General features: G+C 41.7%; 1 protein-coding gene across 1 annotated transcript; it reads left to right on the forward strand.

Annotated features, from left to right (window-relative positions):
- The first annotated feature begins 13,011 nt into the window (after nt 1–13,011).
- MRPL15 (mitochondrial ribosomal protein L15) lies at nt 13,012–25,526 on the forward strand. Its single transcript, XM_004479852.5, has 5 exons — nt 13,012–13,189; nt 14,037–14,191; nt 14,795–14,960; nt 17,944–18,067; nt 25,012–25,526. Exons 1-5 carry the CDS (start codon nt 13,082–13,084, stop codon nt 25,347–25,349), a joined length of 891 nt encoding a protein of 296 aa, XP_004479909.1. The 5' UTR covers nt 13,012–13,081; the 3' UTR covers nt 25,350–25,526.
- Nucleotides 25,527–25,785: the final 259 nt, after the last annotated feature.

Here is a 25,785-nt window from a genome sequence, read left to right on the forward strand (position 1 = left end):
AAGTAGAGATACCAGAACTGCCTTGGTGTAATGTAGAAGGTATCAAAGGCTTAGGGAGACTGGAATGTTAGAGTGGCTCTATCATGTAAGACAGGCTCACCTACCCCAGAAATGTCCAAAGGATACTCCTTTCACCTGGATTGCAAGGTATATATTAGAGCAGCACTATTTACTCCAAAAGCTCTGTGGTTGCTCTTTTCTATAGGTCATACATTACTGTGGAAACTCCTGCCACTGAACTGGGATCCCTAAATGCAATGTGGATAATTGGATCATGGGGGAGCAGGGCCCAAGTAGGAGGATTTAATCACCAAAGACAAGGTGAGCATGGCTACCATAATGAATAGCAGAGTCAAAGCAGTAATCAGAGTAGTCTGCTTACAGAGACCTATGGCTTTGGCTAATTGACCTTGGTATTCCTAGAAGAGAAATAGGTGGGCAGTCTAATAAATTCTTACTTGACATGTATGAATGGAAGAATTCTAGGTTGAATGAACAGCAGTCTAATTTCAGTCACCAACACAGAAAGTCACAGCCCCTCAATCAATTCCCAGACTTTAGACAATTTACAGACCCAGAACCCTCAATAAAGTGGGCCACAACATTTGAATGATGGTGTCACAACATTTTGAATGTAATTATTACCATCAAATTGTACTCTTGCAAGTGGTTTAAAGGGGAACTTTTGTGTTGTATATATGTTATCACAATTTTAACACAAATTGATAGGAAAAAAAAGTCACTGTAGTCCACCAGTCAGAGTAGGGGCTTATGGAGGTTAGGTGATCAATGAGTTTTAGCTCAGGCCTGTCTCGCAGGGGGCCCAGTGGGTCTCCAAACCCATTTTGTGGTTATTTCCTCAGTTCTGGAATAAACAGTTGGAATAGACAACTAAACTAGCAGAATCCTCATATTGACTCCCTGACTTGGGGAATGAGGGAAAATATGGCAGGAAAGGCCAAGTGGAAGCCACTAGAACTGCCTCTACCTAGCAAAATAGCAAATCAAAAGCAACACTGCATTCCTGGGGGGATTGCAGAGATTAGTGCCACCACTGGACTTGAGCATGGGGGGAGGGTGGTTCCTTCCACACCCCCATTCAACTCTCCTATTTGTCCAGTGCAGGAAACAGGCAGGCCTTGGAGGGTAACCGTGGATTACTGTAAAGTTAGCCAGGAGTTGATTCCAATTACAACTTCTGTACCAGCAACTCCTGGCACCTAAGATACAACTATTGATCTGGTAAATGTTTGAAAACAAAAAAAATTCTACGTTTTTTAGTATATTCATAGATTTACGCAACCATCAACATAGTCAATTTTAGAACATTTTCATCATCCAAAGTAGAAACTCTATCCTTTAGCTCTCACTACCCTCTTACCCTTGTCCCCCTCCTCTAAGCAACCATTAATCTACTCCCCATCTCTACTGATTTTCCTATTCTGGAACTTCATATGAGAAGAATCATAAGAGTATGCTGTTTTTTTGTGACTGGCTTCTTTCACTTAGCATGATTTCAAGGTTCATTCATGTTGTAGCATGTATCATCAGTACTCCATCCCTTTTTATGACTGAATAATACCCCATTGTATTGATGAGCCACTTTTGTTTATCCATCCATTGATGGACATTATGGTTGTTTCCATGTTTTGACTATTCTGAATATTCGCTATAAACATTTGTGTACAAGTTGATGTGTGGGCATATGTTTTTATTTCTCTTGGATACACACATAGGAGAAGAATTAGTGGATCACAGAATTTAAACATTAAGCTCCATGTTTAATTGTTTGAGTGACCGCCCAACTGTTTTCCTTCTCATCAGCAGTGTATGATGTTTCCTATTTTTCAACATGTTCACTAATACTTTATATTCATCTTGGTGTGTATGACTGATACCTTGTGGCTTAGATTTGTATTTCCCTGGTGACTACTGATATTGAGCACTCTTTTATGTGCTTACTTGTAGGGAGCCACCCGCTGTGAGACCTATCTACAGCCTCCCACAACATGGCGGAGTTCACGAATCTGCCCTGTCATTTCCTTATTCTTCTCCTCCCTGCTTCTTTGTTCTCCCCCTCCCGCCACTACTCAGGTGACCACAGCAATACACATGTGCAAGGCGCGAAACTCTGCAGACCCGGTGTGAACTGTCGGCCAATCCCCTCCTTGGACGTCTGCCACCCACAAGACCAGCCTATCACCTATGTACACGTTCCCTTCCCTCTCTCTATATTCCCATGTTCTACCCCCAATAAACGAGGCTTGATCAGAACCTTGTCTTGCCTCCATTCTTCTCTTGACTCCTGCCCCACCCCGCTTCTTCCCACACGTCCCTGGACTCGCCCCCGCAGGCTCAGGCACTTACTGGCCATTTGTATATCTTCCTTGTATATCTAGTCGGGTCCTTTGCCCATTTAAAATTGTGTTGTCTTTTTATTATTGAGTTTTAAAAGTTTACATATCCTAAATACAAGTCCTTTGTTAGATATATTACTTCTGAATATTGTCGCCCCTTTGTGGATTGTCTTTTTGCTTTCTTGATAATGCCCTTTGAAGAAAAATGCTTGAAATTTTAAAAAAAGATTTATTTATTTTTATTTATTTCTCTCCCCCTCCCCATTGTCTGCTCTGTGTCCATTTGCTGTGTGTTCTTCTGTGTCCGCTTGCATTGTCAGGCGGCACTGGGAAACTGCGTCTCTTTATGTTGTGTCACCTTGCTGCGTCAGCTTTCTGTGTGTGTGGCGCCATTCCTGGGCAGGCTGAGCTTTTTTTCACGTGGGGCGGCTCTCCTTGCACATGGGGCACTCCTACGTGGGGGCGCCTCTGCGTGGCATGGCACTCCTTGTGCGCAGCACTGCATGTGGGCCAGCTTACCACGCATGTCAGGAGGCCCTGGGTATCAAACCCTGGACCCTCCATATGGTAAGCAGCTGCTCTATCAGTTGAGCCATGTCCGCTTCCCTTGAAATTTTGATGTAGCCCGGTTTATCTAGTTTTTCTTTGGTTGCTCATGTTTTGGGTATCATATCTAAAAATACTTTCCCAAAACTAGGTCATGAAGAATTACCCCTATGATTTCTTCTAAGAGTTTTATAATTTTGCTCTTATGTTTAGGTCTTTGATCCATTTTGAGTTACTTTTCACTTATCATGTGAGGTAAGGGTCCAAATTTATTCTTCTGCATGTGCCTATCCAGTTTTCCCAGCACAATTTGTTGAAGAATTTTCCCATTGGTCTTAGCAGGCTTGGTGAATTCAGTGGGCAATGGATGTATGAGTTTATTTCTAGACTCTCAATTCTATCCCATTGTTCTATATACCTATCCTTCTGTCAGTACCATATTGTCTTAGTTACTGCTGTTTTACCGTAAGCTTGAAATTGAGGAAGTGTGAGTCTTCCTACTTTATTCTTTTTCAAGATTGTTTTGGCAATTCTGGATCCCTTCCAATTCCATATGAATTATAGGGTCACCCTGTCAATTTCTACAAAGAAATCAGCTGAGATTTTCATTGGGATTGCATTGAATCCATAAATCAGCGTGCGGAGTATCGCTATCTTAACATTTAGTTATCTGATCTATGAATCTTTAATTTCTTTCAATGTTTTTAGATTTTAGAGTATAAGTTTTGTATTTCTTTTGTTAAATTTATTCATAAATATTTCATTCTTTATGATACTAATTTTTTTTTAAAGATTTATTTACTTTTTCCCCTTCCCCTCCTCCCACCCTGTTGTTTTTGCTGTCTGTGTTGTCTTCTCTTCTCATTTTCTCTCCTCTAGGATTCACCGGGATTCCTGGGGACCTGATGTGGAGAGAGGTTCCCTGTCAATTGCACCACCTCAGTTGCTGGTTTCTGCTGTGTTTCACCTTGACTCTCCCCTTGTCTCTCTTTTGATGCATCATCATCTTGTTGTGTGACTCACTTGTGTGGGCACTGGCTCACCCTGCGGGCACTAGTGTGGGCCCTGGCTCATCACGTGGGTACTTGCACTCACCACACGGGCACTCACATGGGCACTGGCTCACCACACGGGCACTCGCATGGGCACTGGCTCACCACACAGGCACTCGCATGGGCACTGGCTCACCACACAGGCACTCGCATGGGCACTGGCTCACTGTGTGGGCACGCTTTCTCATTTTCTTTTTCACCAGGAGGCCCCAGGGATCCAACCCGGGTCTTCCCATTTGGTAGGTGGAAGCTCTATCACTTGAGCCACATCTGTTTCCCTATGATACTAATTTGAATGCTATTGTTTGCTTATTACATTTTTTAATCATTCGTTACAAGTGTATAGGAATACAATTGACTTTTTTTTTTTAAAGATTTATTTATTTCTCTCCCCTTCCCCCCCGCCCCCAGTTGTCTGTTCTCTATGTCTATTTGCTGCGTCTTCTTTGTCCGCTTCTGTTGTTGTCAGTGGCACGGGAATCTGTGTTTCTTTTTGTTGCATCATCTTGTTGTGTCAGCTCTCCGTGTGTGCGGCACCATTCCTGGGCAGGCTGCACTTTCTTTCACGCTGGGCAGCTCTTCTTATGGGTCACACTCCTTGCACGTGGGGCTCCCCTATGCGGGAGACACCCCTGCGTGGCAGGGCACTCCTTGTGCGCATCAGCACTGTGCATGGGCCAGCTCCACACGGGTCAAGGAGGCCCGGGGTTTGAACCATGGACCTCCCATGTGGTAGACGGACGCCCTAACCACTGGGCCAAGTCTACTGCCTACAATTGACTTTTATATATTGATCTTGTATCCTGAAACCTTGCTTCTCATTATTCGTTCTAATAATTTTTTAGTGGATTTTTAGGATTCTCTCTATACAAGGTCATATCATTTGTGAATAGAGATGTTTTTACTTCCTCCCTTCCAATTTGTATGCCTTTTATTTCTTTTTCTTGCCTAATTTTACTGGATAGAACCTCCAATACAACATTAAAAGGAGCTGGTAAGAGGCAATGTCCTTATCTGCTCTTAGGGGAGAGAATCCAGTTTTTCACCATCAAGTATGATATTAGCTGTGAATTTTTCATAAATGCTCTTTTTCAGTGTCTTAGTTTTCTGTGGCTGCCATAACAAAGTTCCATAAACTGTGCAGCTTAAAACATCAGAAGTTTATTGTCTCATAGTTCTGGAGGCTAGAAGCCCCAGATCAAGGTGTTAGGGCCATCCGTTCCATGAAGTCCATAGGAAGAATCTGTTCATGCTTCTTGTGGTGGCTTGGCAGCAATCCATGGCATTCTCTGACTCAGCTGTCACATATGTTCTCCTCTCTGATTGCGTTCAAACATTTTTTTAGGTTTGATAATGATTATGTCATAGTTGTGCATATTTCCCATGAGGAGCTACCCTTCCCATGAAGAGATGTTCTGCTGGGATCTTCTTTACTGATGTGATTCCATCATGATTTCTTTCAGCTCTTCAAATTTCCTTTTCTTATAAGGGCACAAATCTTACTGGATTAAAGGCCCATCCTAAAGGGAGTATGATCCCATTTTAACTTGCCTAATTCCATCTGTAATTACTATTTCCACATGAAGTCACATTCTGAGGTACTAGGATTAGAGCTTCAACATATCATTTTGGGAACACAATTCAAACCATAACAATCAGTGCAGGAATCTCCCTTCTAATCCTAGTTTGTTGAGTACTTTTATCCCAAGATATTATTTAATGTGCATAGGGATATTTGGGGTTTCTTTCATGTGTGTGTGTGTTTTGTTGTTGTTTTTCACTCTCAAACCATGAGGGTTAAGTTGATCAGACTCTTCATCGTGTATTATCATCATGGTTCATGCAAAGGACTTTTTGTGATTTATTTATTCCCTTTTATTTTCATTCCACACTTCCTCTCCCTGCTTGCCCTAATTTTTTTTTTTTAATAATCACCTCGAAGGATTTAATCTTTATTAACAGACTGTAAGGCACTGGTATGGGAAGAAGGAGATTATTTGGGAGTGTGAGAGAAGGAGACCTTTTGAAAGCAATTCAAATTGTATCATCTTTACAGGGTTCATTTAATTATTTTTATGTAATGATTCAGTACTAACTACTAACTGGAACCGGAATTGGGTGGACCTAAAATATTCTTTGCGATGAATGTTTTCTTTATTACATATAGGGCTCCTTGATTTAAATAGGATTTTGCACAATCCCCCAAGCATGTGGGTGCTTAATAAACATTATTGTGCGATGATGATGATGATGTAAAACTTCTATAGACTTAAGGAAAGGGACTGCTCACTTATTCACCACACACCCTTAATTTACATTCTTACTACAGAGATGAAACTCATCAAACTATTTTGACAATTTTATATGATTAATCAACATGTTGGATATGGGATAAACAAACACAAAGCCTGTAATTAACTGTAAACAATTATGATTTTCACTATTATTAACTGATGACCAGTGATATTATATAACTTACACAAGTATAGTGTATACTTCCAATAAGCACAGCATATCATTTTATACTTCCTGTTTACTTATGCAATAAAAATCTTTCCCGTGATAGAAATTATTGTGATTAACCCTCAAGCAGACGTTGATGATTAAATGCAAATAATTATTTTTTAAGTAGAGGGGGAAAAGTTGTGCATCTTTGTGTAAGTTAGGGCAAATTTTCCCATTATTCTTTCAATTCTCTTTCTAAGGGTATGACAATTCCAACAAAAAGTATGAAAACTATTGAAAATCCTTAAGGGTAGAAACCAATTTCTATTTTTTTCCTTTCTATATTCTACTTCTTTTGTACTTCTAGTGTCTGGAACTTACCTCCGTATCATTTTATAGAATTCACATATGTATTTTTTTCTTGTACTTGTGTTTTTATGTCTAAAGGAGGCCTATGATTTTTTTTTTAACTTTTAAAAAATACTCAATTTTGGAAACTCTTCCCTACAAGATTTCAAAAAACTTGGAAGAAAGAATCTGTTTGAATCTCTATGTGTATTTCTCAGTTCAGTGTCTTTCTCATAAATATTGCTTAAAGAAATGAATGAATGCAACTTTTTTTTTTCTGTAGTTACTTTACCCTGGTCTTAAAATAACTCTGAAATGTTTGATTAAACATAGAAACAGTTGCCCTCCAAAAATTTAATATTTCCACCTTCACTATTTGTAATCACTAATCAGAATCAGCAGGAGCAACTCTTTGGCAAGAGAGTGAATTACCAAAAGAGCAATAAAAGAAAAAAGGAAAAGTAAAAAAAGGAATACAGTCTTTTCTATCTTAAGCTCACTTAAGACAAAAATAGGGAAGCTAATATTTTTGGAGGGAAAATAACACGTGTTCTGTATTTTTGTGATGCAGATATCCAATTCATATAATTAAAATATCACCATTATAATAGACCATGCAAGTTTTTTTTTAAATAAAGAAATTGTAGGTTTCCAGAAAAATCATGCAGGAAACAGTTTCCTTACATCCTCCCTCCTATTATCAACACCTTGAGTTGGTGTGACACATTTGTCACAATTGATGAAGAAATATTATTCATAATTATACAATTAAATGTTTTGTAAAACTTTTTATTCTAGTAACATACATGCAACCTTATTTTCCCCTTTTGTCTACATTCACATATATGATCCAGGGATGTTAATTACATTCACGGTGTTGTGCTACCATCACCACCGTTCATTACCAAAACTTCCATCACCCCAAACAGAAACTCTGTACAATTTAAGCATTAACTCCCCATTCCCTAGCCCCTTACTGGCCCCTGGTAAACTATATTCTAGTTTTTGACTCTACAAATTTGCTTATTCTAATTATTTCATATCAATGAGACCACATAATATTTTTCCTTTTGTGTCTGGCTTATTTCACTCACCATGATGTTTTTAAGGATCATCCAAGTTGCATATATCGAACTTCATTCCTTTTTACAGTTAAATTATATTCTATTGTATGCGTGGTGACAGAAAGTAAATTTCAGGTTACCAGGGGCTGCAGGAAAAGGGAATGTGTGATACTGCTCAGTGGATACAAAGATTCTATTTAGGGTGATGTTAGATGTCGGGGTGAGACAATTGGGATGCAGAGACAGTGATTGCAGGCAGGGATTTACTGAGAAAATACAACACGAAGGGGACTGAAGATAGAAACTTCAGCCTGCCTGGGGCAGAGGCGGTCATGAATTGATATAGTACATCTACAGGCGGGAACATGCTTAGTGGGAGTAGTTTGGGCTTGGGTGAGATTCGAGGGCATATAGGGATGGCTAGGGGGTGGTGGGCTAGGGGCAGTGAACTTTTGGGGTACAGGAGGGGTTGGTGGGGCCATGTGGCCTCTGTGTCTATTCTTGTGAGGACATGAACTGCATCTGGACACATAGGCCCAGGGTGGGGGCTGTTTGTGTTACGCGATGTGGTTTCTTCTGAGTAAACGGTTGGTTGCCCTTTCACAATGGGGTAGGTTTAATAATAAACTTGCAGGGAAGAAGATTTGGCTCAACTGATGGAGCATCTGCCTACCATATGGGAGGTCCAGGGTTCAAACCCAGGGCCTCCTGACCCATGTGATGAACTGGTCCATGCGCAGTGCTGATGCGCGTAAGGAGTGCCATGCCATGCAGGGGTGTCCCCCATGTAGGGGAGCCCCACGCGCAAGGAGTGTGCCCTGCATGGAGAGCCGCCCAGCGCAAAAAAGTGCAGGCTACCCAGGAGTGGTGCTGCACATGGAGAGCTGACGCAGCAAGATGACACAACAAAAAAGAGACACAGATTCCCAGTGCTGCTGACAAGAATGCAAGTGGACACAGAAGAATACACAGTGGATGGAAACAGAGGGCAGACAATGGGGGACAGGGGGAAGGGGAGAGAAATAAATTAAAAAAAAATTTTTTTTAATAATAAAAAATTAAGAAAAATAATAAACGTGCAGCTTTGCAAGCTGTGGCTGTTAAGGGGGCTAGGGATGGGGCCTAGTCCCGTCATCCCCAGGTTTTGATTATAATAAAAAATAAAGTAGGTCTGGGAGTGGACAGCCAGGCTCGCAGGTGAAGGGTGGAGGAAGGGGGGCGTGGATCATTCTGGCTGCTTCCTGCTGTCAGGGGGCGATGGGGGTTTCCTTCTCGTGCTGCCCAGCTGGTGGGCTTTTGCATTCTGAGGTGGTTATTGATTGTTGTTCTCGTAAGAGGAAGGCCCCATTTACATATTCTTGGGTGGTGGTTTGGACAACTCAGTGGATGAATTGGGAGAGGAGTTGTAGGAGACCAGGGCCACACATGAGAAGGAGAAAAATATTTATTAGTGGGGTTATTTGTAAAAGCAAAGATGTTTTGAGAGTTTTCATCCTGGAGAATTGTGAAAAAGGCATCTTTGAGGTCTATCACTGTAATGAGTGGTTTGGGGGGGATACGTGGTAAGAGGCTGTAGGGGTTGGGGACTGAGGGGACTACAGGCTGGGTTGCCTGGTTGACAGCTCTCAGGTCTTGTACTAGACGATAACCGCCATCAGGTTTCTAATAGCCAGGACAGGTGTGTTGAGTGGAGAGTTGGGGGGCGTAACAGCCCTGTGGCCCAGAGTTTGTGGATGGTGGGTTTAAGTCCACACTCGGCACTGCAGGAGAGAGGACCCTGGGGAATGTTGATGAAAGAAGAGCTGTCTTCTAGGGTGATTCTTACAGGGGAAGTGTGAGGCTATTGAGGGAGAGTCAGTGCTCCAGACTGGGGGGTTCACTCCCTGTTGTAAGGTGGGAGGGATGTCGGCAGGAGGGGAAGTAGGAGTTTAGGCTGGGGCTGGGGACAAAAGGAGAAGGAAGCTAGCTTGGGGGAGGGCAGTGAAAAGGAGAGAGGGGAGTGCAGTTTGGATAGAGTGTCTCCTCCTAAGAGTGGGGAGGGGCACGAGGGGCACCAGGAACTGGTGTGAGAATGTGAGATTTTCCATAGTGCAGGGGAGGGGGTGTGTAATCAAGGGAGAGGAAAAAATACCGTCAACCCCCACAATAGAGACTGAGGAAGAGGTTAAAGGTCCTGAATGTTCTGAAAGGACCAAATACGTGGCCCCTGTGTCAGTTAAAAAGGAGCCCGGCTTACGTCCAGCCTTGGTGATAACCCTGGTTCGGACTTGCTGATGGAGAAGCGGGGCCTCTCCGAACCCGGGACCCGTCAGTCTTCTACTGTTATTCTGAGTAGGTCAGGAAGGGAAGGTGATTTAGGTTCTAGGCTGGTAAGGCATGTTGGAGGGATTTTCCTGTAAACTGGGTTTTTGGGACAATCCGACTTCCAATGGCCCTTATGTTGGCACACCGGACAAGGCCCGGATGGGGGTTCTGGGTTGGAGCATGCAGGAGCCCACACTTCCCACACTTAAAGCAGGGTCTGGGTGGCGGTTGCAGGGACGAAAAGGGATGGGGTTTTCAGGAATCAACTCTGAGGGCAGCAGCAAGGAGGGAGGCTTTAACTTTATCTTGTTTGTGTTTTTCTAATTTGGCTTCCTCCTCTCTATTGTTAAAGACCTTGAAAGCTGCTTTAATTAGGTCTTTCTGAGGGGTCTTTCTGCAATTTTTTTCCTGGTATCTGGGTACACCTGAGTGATAAAGTCGGTAGGTAAGCATAGTCATCCAGATTCAGAATCTGGGTCTAAATTAGTATATTTGAGGAGTGATTCAGTTAATCTATTCATAAAGACAGCAGATTTTTCATCTGATTTTTGGGAAATTTCTTTGATTTTGTCATAGTTCACTGCTTTGAGGGCTGCCCTTTTCATGCCTTCTATTACGCAGGCTAGAAAGTGTGCCGTATGACCTAAATCTCCAGAGCCTGCCTGGTATTCCCAGGGAGGGGAGGCTGCGGGAACCACATCAGCGCCAGGGGCGTGTCGGGGAGGGTCCTGTGTGTGTAGGGAATCAGCAAAGGCAGTGGCTGCAGCCCAAATGCGGCTTCTTTCCCTGGGGGTGGTAGAAGAAGTGATTATGACATAGACATCCTGATGTGTGAGATCGTAGGAGCAAGTGAGGGGTTGCAATTCTTCGATATAGGTAGCAGGGTTTTCTGAGAAGGATCCTAGTCACTCTTCTATCTGACTAAGATCTGAGAGTGAGAAGGGAACATTTACTCAGATGGTTCCTTCAGCTCCTGCCACTTCCCGGGGGGCTGAGAGTGGTTCAGTTTGTGGGATGCAGGGAGGCATTCCGTGGGAATAAGTATGAGGGGGAGAAAAGGGGGTAGAAGCAAAGGGAGGGGATGGAGGTGGAGAGCCTGAGTTGGGTGAGGTCGGAAACTCAGAAGGGGATGCTGATGGATGATATGGAGGAGGGGGAGCGTGTTCAGATGGATCAAAACTGGAAGAGTCTTTAGATGGGGGAGTCTTAGGAGGTTTCTGATTGAGCAATAGGATTTGGTAAGAGGAACACGATTGACAGAGGGAAGGATGATTTCGGAGAAATAGGGAAGCCTGAACATAAGGGACCTCTAGCCACTTGCCACTGCATTGGGTGAGGTTTTCCAGATCTCTAAGGATCTGTATGACAAAGGTACCATGTTCTGGTCATTGGTTTTCATGGTCCAATTTGGACAAATTGCAGTGGAGTAATAGGTAAGTTTTTTGGGTCTGACATTTCCTTCAGGATATAAGGCTTTAAGGTTCTGAAGGAGGAACCCCAGTGGTGTAGTTTTCGGAGGAGATGAAGAAATGTTTCCCATTTTCAGAAGCTGATGTGAGGTCAGGGACTCTCAAAGGTGAACTGAGCAAGCAGGGCGTCCCTGAGTTAGAGAACCTTATCAGCAGGAAGTCCACACCCAGGACCACAGCAGATGTCTCGGATTCCAAGGGGCTTCTGGGGATGTGGATTGGGCACCTGCCATGGTCCCCAAAAATGGAGAGGATCATTGATCTAGCTAGGACTTGTGGAGTTGTCTGAAACGGGAGAAAGAACAGGATCCTCCAGAGAATTCCCTTAACTCGCCCAGCTGGTAATCGGAGTGTGGTGTTGGAGTTACAGCAGGGCAAGGGTAGACTGGCAATCTGCCAGTCTCAATGCTACTCCAAGTGTCTCCAGGGTTCACTCTGGGGAGTTCCAGGAGAGGGTGAAAAGGACCCAGAGTTACATGATCAGGATCAAGGAGTAAGCCCGGGCAAGCTGCCGCAGCTCACTGCTTCCCAGGTGGTGGCGGGGGTCTCCTCCTCTTCCCAGATCCCGGATTTCTGGCACCATAGATGTTGGGGTGAGACAACTGGGACGATGAGACCAGCAATTGCAGGCAAAGATTTATTGGGAAGCTTGCCCAATGGAGGGGTCTGAAGAATAAACTTCAGCCCGCCTGCCAGCATGGCAGGGATCTGAAGAGAAACTTCAGCCAGACCCTGGCACAGGCAGTTGTGAATTTATACAGTATATCTATAGGCGGGAACAAGCTTAGTGAGCGGGAGTGGGTTCGGGCTTAGGTAAGACTGGAGGGCCTATGGGAATGGCTGGGACGTGGTGGGCCAGGGCAATGAATTCTAGGGGTGCGGGTGGGATTATGTGGCTTCTTTGTTTATTCTTGTGAGGAAATGAACTGTATCTGGACACAAAGGCACAGGGTGGGGGCTGTCCCATGTTTTGAGATGCGGTTTCTTCTGTGTAAACGCTTGGTGACCCTTTCACAATGGGGTAGGTTTTGCAAGCTGTGGCCGTTACAGGGGCTAGGGATGGGGCCTAGTCCCGTCAGGTGATGAAAGAGTTTTGGTAATAAACGGTGGTGATCGTAGCACAGCACTGAAAATGTAACCCAGTGAACACCACACTTAGAATTGGTTAAAATGTTTAACATCTATGTTATCACAAAAAAAGAAATTAGGACATATTCAAGGCAAAATATTTACCTAAAAAGGAATCTGTCTGCTCTCTATACATACCTTCATTGCGGAGGAAAAGAAAGAACTGAAAGGTAGTGAGGACCCGAAACTCAAATTCTGAAAACCCTAGCCCAGTCCAGAAGAACGGAAAGCCACGTCCGGAGTTCAAGGTGCGGGCGCGGCGCGCCACAGTGCGACAGGGGCGGGGCCAGGCCGTAAAGCGGCGCGGCGGAGACCACGTGGCTCCCGCGGGCTCCGGTCGCCCGTGGACCTTGTGGGTCCAGCGCATCATGGCGGGCCCCTTCCGGGGCGGTGGGCCTGGGGCGCTGGACCTGCTCAGGGCCCTGCCCCGGGTCAGCCTCGCCAACCTAAAGCCGAATCCCGGCTCCAGGAAACCGGTAAAGGGCTGTGGGTGGCGCTTGGCGGGCGGGGAATCGGGCCGAGCGGGGCGGCCTCTCCACTCTCCATCGACAAGACCCCTCTCTGCAAGGGGTTGGGGATGAACTTAGGGTTGCTGAACCCCCTTACCGAGGGACGTCTTTCTTCGTGGTCCTACTACTTACTAAGGGTTGTATTTTAAAGCGCGAACATATTAATTGGGGTCGAGGAGCAAACTGTCCATACTACAAAGTGATTGTCACTTTCAAAACTGAATTTAAAGTGACTGCATTTTCAGTATATCCTTTTCTTTGTGGGAAAGATCTGAATTGATTTATCACCTTAGATGTCTCTTGCGACTCATTGAACACAGCTAGAAAAGCTGCGAGTTAACCTACTGTCATTTTAACAAGCAGTTCTTTGCTTTCCTGAAGTGACAGGAAGTAAATTACAAAAATGCTTTTTTTTATAAATTAGTACTTAAATAAAATAGTATGTATGGATAGCAGTTACATGTCTGCAATTACAAAATAAATAAAAATATTTTTGAATATCGTGGAAACCTTGATGTGGATATTTAATTCCACTTTTCCAATTCTAGCCTACCCTAAAATCATTATCCCCAGGCCAACTTTGCTGTTAAAACACGATTTAGACTTTGGTTACAAGAATTAGCTACATCTTCAAAGGGAAAGCTAATTTAGGTGTGGGTGTGTGAGCTTCTGGAATAGTGTTTCCACAGAGGAAGCATCTTAGTACTGGTTGGTTGGAGAAATGAATGGCATCACAAAAAATACATATAGCGAAGAAGCAAAGTACAGCTTTCAAAAATGCATATGTTCATAAAATTTTATTCTTCCCTTTTAGGAGAGAAGACCAAGGGGTCGGAGAAGAGGTAGGAAATGTGGCAGAGGCCATAAAGGAGAAAGGCAGAGAGGTACCCGGCCTCGATTGGGCTTTGAGGGAGGTCAGACTCCATTTTACATCCGAATCCCAAAATATGGGTTTAATGAAGGGCACAGGTAAGGTTGCTTTGCTTCTTAAGATTTGAAATTTTTCACTGGGAATTGCCTGAAAAATGGCTTTGTAGAATTTTTTAGTTAACTTTGGACCACAATTTTGCCCCTATTCCTCTGAATCACTTTTGGTAATGAAACTTAGCCTGAATGAGTAGGGAAAAAAATCTAGACTCTGCATTCAGATTTGTGAAATGGACATGATAAATACCTACTCTTATGGTTAATTAGAGGGTTAGCAATAATATATATAAAACATATGGCCCATTGTAGTCAGCCGGTACATGGTAACTACCCTTATTACTTTGAGCTTCATTAATGTATAATTCAGTTAGAGAGTGGGTTTAGTTTTCCACAAATTTATTTGTGTAAGTGAAGTAAATGCTGAAAGAGGCAAATTGTTTTTAGTGAAATAAAGGAAGTACTGGTTTTGTTTCATTACCAAAAGTTGTCAAGCAATATTACATGTTTGAGTACTCAGAAGAATTTATTTTGTTTAACTATCTAAAGTGGTGGAGGAAGACACGGGACAAAGCTTTGTGTTTGATTTTGAGAAGTTATGGGAAGATGAGTGTGATCGAGTTTTCCAATTGCTATCTTGTTTTGTAGCTTCAGGCGCCAGTATCAGCCTTTGAGTCTCAATAGACTGCAGTATCTTATCGATTTGGGTCGAGTTGATCCTACTCAACCGATCGACTTAACCCAGCTTGTCAATGGGAGAGGTGTGACCATCCAGCCGCTTAAAAGGGATTATGGTGTCCAGCTTGTAGAGGAGGTGAGTCTGAATTAGATCTTTTGAGGTGGCGTTAAAGGATTTGTTTTCCATATAGTCAACCCCCATGCCCTTTGTTTTCCTCCCTTTTAAGTTGTCATAACACATTACTCAGTAAATATTACATTATGCTCAGTTACGGTTTTGGAAAGCCAGGCTCTGCCGTCCTCTTGGGCCTCTGGCCTGGCTGTTCCCTCTGCCTGGAATGTTCTCTGTATCCATATTTCTTGCTCTCTCACTGGTTGGTTTTCTGCTCAAATATCATATCAAGAAGGTATTTTTTTTTTAAGGTTTATTTTATTTATTTATCCCTTTCCCTCGTTGTTTGTGCTCGCTGTCAGCTCTCTGTGTGCATTTGCTGTGTACTGTCTGCGTCTGCGCATCTTCTCTTTAGGAGGCACCTGGGACTGAACCTGGGACCTCCCATGTGGGAGAGAGGCACTCAATCGCTTGACACACCTCAGCTCCCTTCTTTGTTTTGTCTCTCTTTGTCTTTCTTCTTTGTGTCTTCTTATTGCATCATCTTGTTGGCATCAGCTCACTGTGCCTGCGCATTGCACCAGCTTACTGTTTTGCTCACTTTCTCCAGGAGGCATTGGCAACTGAGCACAGGACCTCCTGTGAGGTAGGTGGGAGCTCAATCACCTGAGCAACATCCGCTTCCCAAGAAGGTCTTTTTTGACATCCTTTTATAAAAGCACCCACTGCCCGCCACAGGCAAACTCTGCTTATCCTATCCAAAGTATTTTTCTTTCAATATGTATGAACCCTGATATATTAAATAAATAATTTATTTCTTACCAAATTAACTTATTTTTCATTGTCTCCCTCTGTAGAAATAAGCTTTTTGAGGGTAGGTACTTTGTTTGACTTGTTGCTTTATTTTCAGTATTGGAAATATTGGCACATGATGATCACTTAATACATCTTTGCAGAGGAAAGTAATGAATCAAATCTGATTTTAATTGCAGTAAAAAAAAGTTTATAGGAATTACTATTTATAGGACTTGACCAAATGTTTCATTAGCAAATAAAACTTTTTTGCATTATTAATCATCTATTTCTGTATTTCTAAATATAAATAGCTATGAAGGTGACTTAATTTCCACTAGAGGGAAACATGTTTATAGGAAAACCTTTTAGATTCCTCTGAAAAAGTGAACTTATAGATAAAAAGCTGTCCACATAAGACAGTTTAGAAAGAGAATACCAAATTCGTGAGTACACCCATGTTCTGTTCTGGGTGGCCAGTGGAAGTAGTTCATTCATATAAGGAAATATACAAATAGTTTAACTCATGGAAAAATCCATGACTTCATGTTAACTTCATTTAAATTGCACATTCAAAAGCCTTAAGTTTATTTCTATTATAATTCTTAAAACTCTAAACCAGGGCAGTGGTTGAATAAATATAATTACACGTTAGTAGTCCTAAAATTGTTCTACTCTTCGTAGATTTCAGATTTTAAGTAGTGGATAGTAAGACTGTTTCAATCCTTCACAAAATTACCAATTTGGAAATATATGTTCTCAAGGAAAAACAAAATTAAAAGAAATCTAACTTATATAAAGATGTTCCAAAAAATGTTGTTTATGATACTGAAAACATTGGAACTTACCCCAGTGCCCAGAAACAGGGAGACATTTCAGCAACTTATGGAATAGTCATTACAAATTCACAATGAATGGAAGTTCATAATTAATAAAGAAAAGAAACTTCATTTGGAACCAGTTTGTTTCTACTGCAGCAAAATTGTGAGAAGTTTCTGTCACCATCTCTTTGTCCTCTGCCTTTTTCCCCAGAGGGGCTGACCCCTTCCAAGCTCAGATACTGTTCCTCTGCCCGTTCCAGCTTTACACATGCAGTTCTTTAACCTACTAGGTAAGCCAGTTGCTTCGGGAGAAGTGAGATCAGTTTTTATCTATGTTGTATAGCCTAGTTATGGTTAAGAACAGAGACCCTCGAGTTTTTTCAGCCTCTGGTGAGAGTCACCTTCCTCTCCGTTTTCTCTTTCTTGCCCCCCTCTACTACCTGGTCAGCTCTTGCACTGAGGACTCATCCCCGAGATTGTCTAAAGCCACACAGAAAAGGGTGGAAAATTCACTGTGCCATTGCCAGAAAAAGTGATTTATGGCATTGTTCTTTTCATAAACTCTATTCAGCTTCATTCTTTATCTCATATATATGCTTTTTTCCTTGAATTTTGGCTAGCCGCCCCAGCACTAGAGATTGTCCTGTTAGTGAAGGAAAACAAATGTTCTTTTTTGCAGCCTAAGAACTTTACATCAAAAACTGAATTTATATAGCTTTATATTAGCAGCAAGCATTTTTTTCTAAGTTTCTGACATCATAATTGACCATTATTATCTTGATTGTTTCTCTTAATAACTGGTATGGAGAAGTTTAAAAAATGTAAGTTGAACTTTGGTTAAATTAAATACCATGAATATTACAAATTTATAAATGTCCAGTAATAGAATAAATAAAAGACTACATTACCATATACCAGACTTTTAAAAACATATCAGTTTAACAAGGAAACAAAAGAACACAGACCCATGACTAGGTTCTCTACACTGGAATCCTCGCTTTGTAATCTTGAGTGAGTTACTCAGCCTTTCTGTGCTTCAGGGTCCCCATCTATGAAGTTGGTACAGCAATGAAACCCATCACAGGATTGTTACAAGGATTAAACAGTTTACTTTATATTATAGAATAGGTGCTTATAGACGTGTCCAGTCAATAAACACAAAGAGAATATAGTCATCCCGACTTAACAGGGAAAGAAAATTGGGGAAACAGGATGGCTTAAATAAAATGTTAAAAATTTGATAAGCCCTTGAATCAGAGGTATTTTTTTTAAAGTAGGAGAGACTGTTACATTATAGGCAGTTTGGAGGAAAAAACTGTTCCAAACAGGAGGCTTGCTGTGATTTACTTTGAGCCACGGCCGTCTGCTAAAGACTTTGTTTTGACCTTTTACAGGGGGCTGACACCTTTAAGGCTAAAGTGAATATTGAAGTCCAGCTGGCTTCAGAACTAGCCATTGCTGCAATTGAAAAAAATGGTGGCGTCGTTACGACCGCCTTCTATGATCCAAGAAGTCTGGGTAAGCTTGCGTGGTGGTCATTTGCTTCTCTCCTACTTTGTCTCCTACTGGCTGCTGCTTTCTAATTAATTAGTGAGTAGCAAAAGTTAGCAGTTATTGTTCAATCCACATTTATCAGATGGATCGTGACGATACAAAGAATAAAGCATGTGACTGATATATATAGCAAAGGGTAAAAAAGACTTCTGTCTTTCTGAACAGCAGATGCATGTCTGCCTGACTGCTTTACATTTCCACTTGAGCCTCTGGTGGGTGTGTCCAAGTTACCATGCCAGCCACTTCTGTTGTTGTTTTTTTCACCTCAGCCTGCTCTTATAATCTTTCCCATCTAAGAAGACTTCCATCCCTGGTTTTTCAGTCCAAAATTTGGAGTCATCTTGACTCTTCTCTTTCATTCCCTAATAAATTCTCTTGAGCTCTGCCTTCAAAATATGTCCAGAATCCAGCTGTTGACCGCCAAATGCTGCCAGTGTGGTCCACGCCCGCTCCCCACTCGCTGGATTCCTGGGGGCCTCCTAGCAGGCCTCCAGGCTGCTGCACGTGCCTCGCTGCAATGAGGACACAACAGGGTTCTTTTAAAGCATGTGCTTTCTCTCCTCGGTACAAAGCCTCCCAACGGTGCTGGTCCTGCTCCTCGAGGCCACGTGTAATCTGCATCTCCTCTTACCTCCCCTCCTGCTCATTTCATCGTGCCAACTGCCCTCGTCCGTCTTCCTCTCCCCCCACGCCGGGTGCCTTCCACCGTAGGCCCTTGCCCAGGCTGTTCCCCTTCAGGGAGGAAACTTCCCCCTAGAATATTCCCAGCTGTGGGCCTCATATTCTAGGTGTGCCTAAATGTCCCCTGATTAGTGAGCTCTTTCTGACCTAAGTAAAAGGTCTGTGCATGCATGTGGACACACAAGAGCACTGCGTGCACACACACACTCAAGCATTACATGGACACCGTGACACGCCATACATGTGCATGCGCACACATGATCACACATGCACACCCACGAACTCAAAAACACCTGTGTGCACACACAAACCCGTGCGTGCAGGTGCACTTCCGCAGTTGCTTCCTGTCCCCATGCCCTGCCTTAATGTCGCCCTTGGCACTCTCACTAGTGGACAAACGACAGTTTTCTCTCTCTCTCTGTCTCCTGTCTCTCTGATGATGGAACTTTTCTGTTCTGTTCACTGCTTTATCTCCAGCAGCTAGAGCAGGGCGTGATGTCTGTTAGAGGCTCACTTTAAATTTGTTGAGTGAATGAACTGGATTTTTTTTTTAAATAAATACATAAAAGGGAATTATGAGGAGTATTTGTATCCTTGGTAAGGAATAAGTTTGAAACAAATAACTACTATTTCAGTTTCCCCGTAATTGAAAGCTTTATGAGAATACTCACCAGCCTAACTCTCTTGTCCCTCTTGACCTGAGAGTTGAGCTGCTTTTCTTGTTTTGGTTCATCGCTCAGATGTTTTAGACTGATCTTGCTCAAGTGGGAGAACAAGTATTTTTCTTTAGAACAATCACAACCATTTCAGAAGCTGGTTTGGTATTAGTAGAATTCCTTTGGAGTTGCTGTTGCCACACACCGTGGCAGTAGCGGGGAGCAGCCAGGCGCCATCCGCTGTCGCGAGCAGCGGTTCTGGGAGCCGTCCTCCGCTGGCAGCGCCTGAGCAGTCCTGCCCTCCCCCCGGACGCCTCTCAGTGCCTCGGCAGCCAGAGAAGCCGAATGCGGCTGGAGCGTTCAGTAATTATTTTGTCCCTGAATAACTTACTTGGGTGTTTTTTAGTTTCCCGAAGTTATAATTTCTTTTTTTTTTAGGAGGTACCGAGGATTGAACCTGGAGCTTCATATATGCAAAGCAGGTGCTCAAAACCATTGAGCTACACCCACTCTGCTAAAGAAAAGTTTAACTCACATTTTTTCCTAATTCCCTACTAGTGCTATTGTAACAGTAAGAAGAAAATTATCTCTTTCTGTGAGCCTTGTGGAAGAAAGTCCCTACAGTCAAATTGTTTAAAGTTTAAGATAAAGTGTGTTTTCTTGTGGAGAAGGGTTGCTACATATTCTTTTAATGAGGAGATCCTCATCATGGCAAGTAATACTGTATTTATTTTTCATTCTCATATGATGTGGTGGCCTGAAGTGTATTTTCCCACTTAATTTTTCTATAGGCAGTGTATTTTAGACCTTTGAAGATTTTGGTGGGCAACAGGGGATATCTAGTTCATTTGGTGGCCCTGGACTAATACAAAGTCACGTAGCTCTTTGGAAGCAGAACCAGGAGTCTCTTCATATGAGGCTCTTCCACCCTCTGTACCTCCCTTGTATACTGCTTAAAATTTCTTTAAAAAATTTTTTTGGAGAAGGGGAATCTCATTCAAAATGTTTTACAAACTTTTTTCTTAAGCATAATATTTTGAAGGTAATTTTTTCTTTTTTAAATTGCAAAACTATTTATTATACAAAAAAACTATTGACTGAAAATAAATAAATGTTGCACAGTATTACACCATGCTTGTAAACAAGTCAGAATCTGTTACAAGATGAACATTCCAGAGCAAACTGTTTTTTTACTTGGATGAATAAACATGCAGGCAACCTGTCATAACTTAACTGCAGACATAAAAATCATGAGTCCCAGCAATCTAAAAATATAAAATAGGAAATTTATGGCAACAATGAGCTATTAACATTTTTAAAACGTTTTAACCCCACCATTAGAAAAACATGCTTTGAACCATTTTCAAGTAGTGATGATATTTATGTATTAAGTAATTTAGGTTTGCTCGTTACAAACTTAAATTTCTCTCTCTCTCTCTCTGTTATCAGGGATTGAACCCAGGACCTTGTGCAGTAGAACAGGGGCTCAGCCACTGAGCTACATCTGCTCCCTTCCTAATGCTTTTTATATATTGGACCAATAGCACACATTTCAGTCAGTTGGGGTTAGAAGCATGGTTTGTGGCATGAAAGTCATTTTTTCCCTCTGTAATACCAAGGCCCACACAAACAGGCAATCTATTAACTTTGGCTTTTTTAGCACCATCTATTCGAACAAGCTGATTAGCCAAGCCATTACTAGAACTTCTGCAGAAAGGCTGAAACTCGATGGATAATGCCAGATTGTGTTTAAATCTTAAGAAGTGAACATGAATAGGAATAGATACTTAAAATTAGTTTTGCATTCTGAGGCAAGAAGTATACAGAATAGAGGGTCTGCTGTGCCTTCTTTACTGCACTAAAGCACCAGTGGATGTTCACATGGCCAGGTGTGATTATAAGCATGAATTATGTCCTGAGTAAGATAAATGCAAGAGCAAGACTGTAACTGCTTGTAGATTTTTGTGGTCTGTTTTTGAAACAGATGAGCAGGGAATAAAAATTCTAGGTATTACATATTTGAAAAAATGATAACCATCATTTTATTTCACACTTTTAGTGAAATAGCACTAAACTTTTTTTTTTAATCAAAATTAAAAGTTTCCATAGCTACACTGAACAGTTTACTCCAAGAGTGTAGGGACTACAGATTCCATGAAATTTCCTGAGGGAAAATGTAAGATTACATGATTATAGTCTTTACTGTGATTAGGGCTAAAACATGCAAATATATTTAATCAAGATCAACTGATTTGATCATTTGCTATCTCACCAATACTAATGGAAATATATTCATGGTGTAAGGTAATCAGTCAAACTTTAGAAATTTCCCTTTCCTTAACATGATTTAATAAAAATAATTAAATATATGGTATGCATGATTTTTTTAACTCACAACTTCTCAAATTGAAAAAAAATTACATATTGCCTGACCACACTCTTTGCTTTCATAACGACCATAGGTGAATATCATAGACCACGTTAGCTTTGCTGGTGGCAGACAAGTAAATTTTTAAGGAAATTATCCCTTAGTTGTGAATTTTGAATATTTCAAATAGTTTGGGTGAAGATGGCATTTATGTGACTGTATGACATCGCACAAACCTTATGGACTTAAAAATGACGTTATTTTTAGCTTAAATTTTAATAAGTTCGTACGTAAGAACATTTTCATTCTTTTAGAACAGGGGTTCTTAACCTTTTCTGTTCCACGGATACCTTTGCCAATCAGATGAAAACCATAGACCCCTTACTAAGTCCACACTATACTGTGTATTATTTAATAAATCTATCACACCTACACCAACACGTCCCCATCAGAATGTTTTTTTGTTTTTAAGGACTCCCCCGGAGATGGCTCCCTCATTTGCCTGCTCGTTGTCTTTTTGCATTGTTTGCTCATTGTGTCTGCCAGTTGTGTCCGCTCGTCTTCTTTGCTCGTTGTGTCTGCCAGTTGTGTCCGCTCGTCTTCTTTAGGAGGCATCGGGAACTGAAATGGGGACCTCCCATGTGGGAGGTGGGCGCCCAACTGCTTGAGCCAATCTCCCCCAGAGTAATGTTCTTTTTAAATTTAAATTCAAGCTCATAGACCCCTTGTTAAGAAGAACCCGTTTTAGAACTTTATTTTGTATTTCAAAAGATATGCAAAGAACATTTTATTATTTCCTTGTTCCAGAAAAATGTAGCTTTCTGTTTAAAAAAAAAAAGATGCATGAAGGTAATTTTTTGGTGAGTCAAGAACATCAGATCACGTCTGCGCTAGGTGATGGGTTATCTGGAGCATTCCTTGGCTTTATGTGGCTCTGCTTTTGTCATTCCTGACCTCGACTCTGACTTAGTGTGCAGCTTCCAGTCCTCCTTTGTTTAGTGGCCTGCCCTGAGCACTTTCCCCCTTCTTTTTTTTTTTTTTTTTAAAAAGATTTATTTATTTAATTTCCCCCCTTCCCCTGGTTGTCTGTTCTTGGTGTCTATTTGCTGCGTCTTGTTTCTTTGTCCGCTTCTGTTGTCGTCAGCGGCACAGGAAGTGTGGGCGGCACCATTCCTGGGCAGGCTGCTCTTTCTTTTCACGCTGGGCGGCTTTCCTCACTGGCGCACTCCTTGCGCGCATCAGCACTGCGCATGGCCAGCTCCACACGGGTCAAGGAGTCCCGGGGTTTGAACCGCGGACCTCCCATGTGGTAGACGGACGCCCTAACCACTGGGCCAAAGTCCGTTTCCCTCCCCCTTCTAATTGCATTCTCATTTGCCCTTTGTTGGGTGCTACTAGCTAACCAAATGATAACAACTGTCAGCTTCTTGCATTCCATAAGTATCTATTCACTGGCTGGAGATTATTTGCCAACCTGTTCTAGATAATGGAGAGACAGTAGTATAGGAAAATCAAAAACCCCTTCTGTCAGGGAGCTGCCTTTTGGTGGGTGGTAGTAAATGTATCGCCCTTGTCGTGTCCCAGTTTCTGTACATATGGAATGCACATAGGTGACTTTAGGCAAACTTCCTAACTGCCCTATGAAGTAGGGACTATTATTTTAAGGTTCTCAGGAAGTACTTTACACCTGTTTTGATTTACTTGACTTCTTATATGTTTCCAGCTAGGTGAAGGTCTCATTGCTAAAGTGCAAGAAGTAGGGTGTCATTTGTACAATTATGTTGTATGTTTGTGTAATCATTTTCTGCGATACCGTGATTCTTTATGGGTAGACCTCCTTCCCCTACTTCCTGAACATCCCTGTATCTTTACTTCAGAACATTTTTCAGGTCCTTCTTAAGGTTTTACAAACAAAACAAAACTAGAATTATGTAGAGTCCCTTTCAGGACAGTGTGTGTTTAGTTCTTGTTTGGTTTCACTTAAGGTTTCTTTGCCTACCCTTACAAAAATTCATTGCAGTAACACTGGTATTCTGGAAATCTTTTTTTTAAAGGAGGTACTGGGACCACCTCGTATATGTGAAGCAGGTGCTCAACCACTGAGCTACAGCCACTCGTTTTTAAAAAAGCTGTTTTCTTGAGATATATTGAGATGTATTCATATACTATACACTAATCCATCTAAAGTGTATAATCAGTGGCTTTTAATATAATCATAGTGTTGTGTATTCATTACCACAAGAAGTGACTCCAAAAAGAAAAACTGCACCCCCCTTAGCAGTCACCTCTCAATCCCTCTATCCTTCCCACACCCTACATAACCACTAATCTTTTTTTATACTTTATTTTATTATCTTTTTTAAAAAGATACATAAATCACATAAAATGTTACATTAAAAAATGTAAGAGATTCCCATATACCCCACTTCCCCAACCACCGAACTCCTCCCACATTGACAACTTCTTTCCTGAGTGTGGTACATTCATTGCACTTGAGTACATTTTGGAGCACTGCTACACAGCTTGGATTATCATACCACTAATCGAATTCCATCTTTATAAATTGATTTATATTACATTTTATATAAATGGGTTCATAAAATATGTTGTACTTTGTGTCTGGTTTCTTTCACTTAGCATAATGGTTTTGTTTTGATTTTTTTGCCAGATATTAACATTTTGTAAAATTAACATACATAATATTTGTTTAGTTTCAAAGAATAGTCTTTTATATGCAATAATACCCATATTCATATTTCACGTGCGGTTTTACTATGCTGTATGCTTCTCCTGGCTTTCTAAACAATTAAGACCCATACTAGGATTTTAAGTCTTCATGGAATTTTGAAAACCTGTTTTTCTGTTTTAGGATTTCCTATTAGTGGGTAGTCAGCGGAGTCCTGTGGAGTCCTAACCTATTCTCAATACACAGCCTGTAGACATAAAAATGATCTGATTTTGTGAATTTAACATGGAGCCAACTACAGTGTTGCTTACTTTTAAAAATTCACCAACCCAGGAGTAACTAACTTTTAAGATGCAAACTGTTGAAAATAAAGCTTACTTAAGACAGGCCTATTTAATAAGACAGTTTTTGGAATTAAGTTCTCATCCTGGTAATAATATGCAAACATTAATAATTAAAACCTGTAACCAATTAGTATGTTTCTTTTTAATTATATTAGACTTTTTTTTTCCTTTAGATATTCTGTGCAAGCCTGTTCTGTTCTTTTTGCGTGGACAACCCATTCCAAAACGCATGCTTCCACCTGAATGCCTGGTGCCCTATTATACTGACGCAAAGAACCGTGGTTACCTGGCAGATCCTGGCAAATTTCCTGAAGCAAGACTTGAGCTCGCCAAGAAGTATGGTTATGTCTTACCTGATATCACCAAAGATGAGCTCTTCAAAATGCTCAGCACCCGAAAGGACCCAAGGCAGATTTTCTTTGGTCTTGCTCCAGGGTGGGTGGTGAATATGGCTGATAAGAAAATCTTAAAGCCTACAGATGAGAATCTCCTCAAGTACTACAGCTCATGAATTCCCTTCCAAGAAAGCAGAGTTGTTAAAGAATACTGGATGAGAGCCTAAAGTATAGGTATTTCTCATTGTATCTTCCTAATGTGTAATTCTCCAGATATTGATGTTACTTGGCAGTGTCACTGTAGCTCTTTTTCATTTTTGTCTGAAATCAAAATAAAAATGCTAAGCAAGCAAGGACTATGTAGAGAAACTGAATCTGTGTGGGTTCCATCTTAATTAAGTGGTATACAAACTCCCTGGTGATCTGCCAAAGGACGATTATAATGGTTTTGAAGTATTTCCAGTTAGGTCTTTTCATCCTGTCTTGTCTTGTTCCATCAAAAGGAACATGGAAGTTCTGCTGGGGTTGACTTGCCGCCCGGCCCAGCCGAGCGTAGGGCTGGGGACCCCTCTTGGTCCGAAGCCTCAGGGAAGCTCTGCCCGCCAGTGTCAG

Source organism: Dasypus novemcinctus, chromosome 14 (assembly GCF_030445035.2).
Source record: "Dasypus novemcinctus isolate mDasNov1 chromosome 14, mDasNov1.1.hap2, whole genome shotgun sequence".
Lineage (NCBI taxonomy): Eukaryota > Metazoa > Chordata > Mammalia > Cingulata > Dasypodidae > Dasypus > Dasypus novemcinctus.

Coding starts and splice junctions, on each gene's coding strand:
- MRPL15 (XM_004479852.5), top strand. CDS start 13,082: ATGGCGGGCCCCTTCCGGGGCGGTGGGCCTGGGGCGCTGGACCTGCTC. Junction 13,190..14,036: donor ATCCCGGCTCCAGGAAACCG/GTAAAGGGCTGT, acceptor CTTCCCTTTTAG/GAGAGAAGACCAAGGGGTCG. Junction 18,068..25,011: donor CTATGATCCAAGAAGTCTGG/GTAAGCTTGCGT, acceptor TTTTTCCTTTAG/ATATTCTGTGCAAGCCTGTT.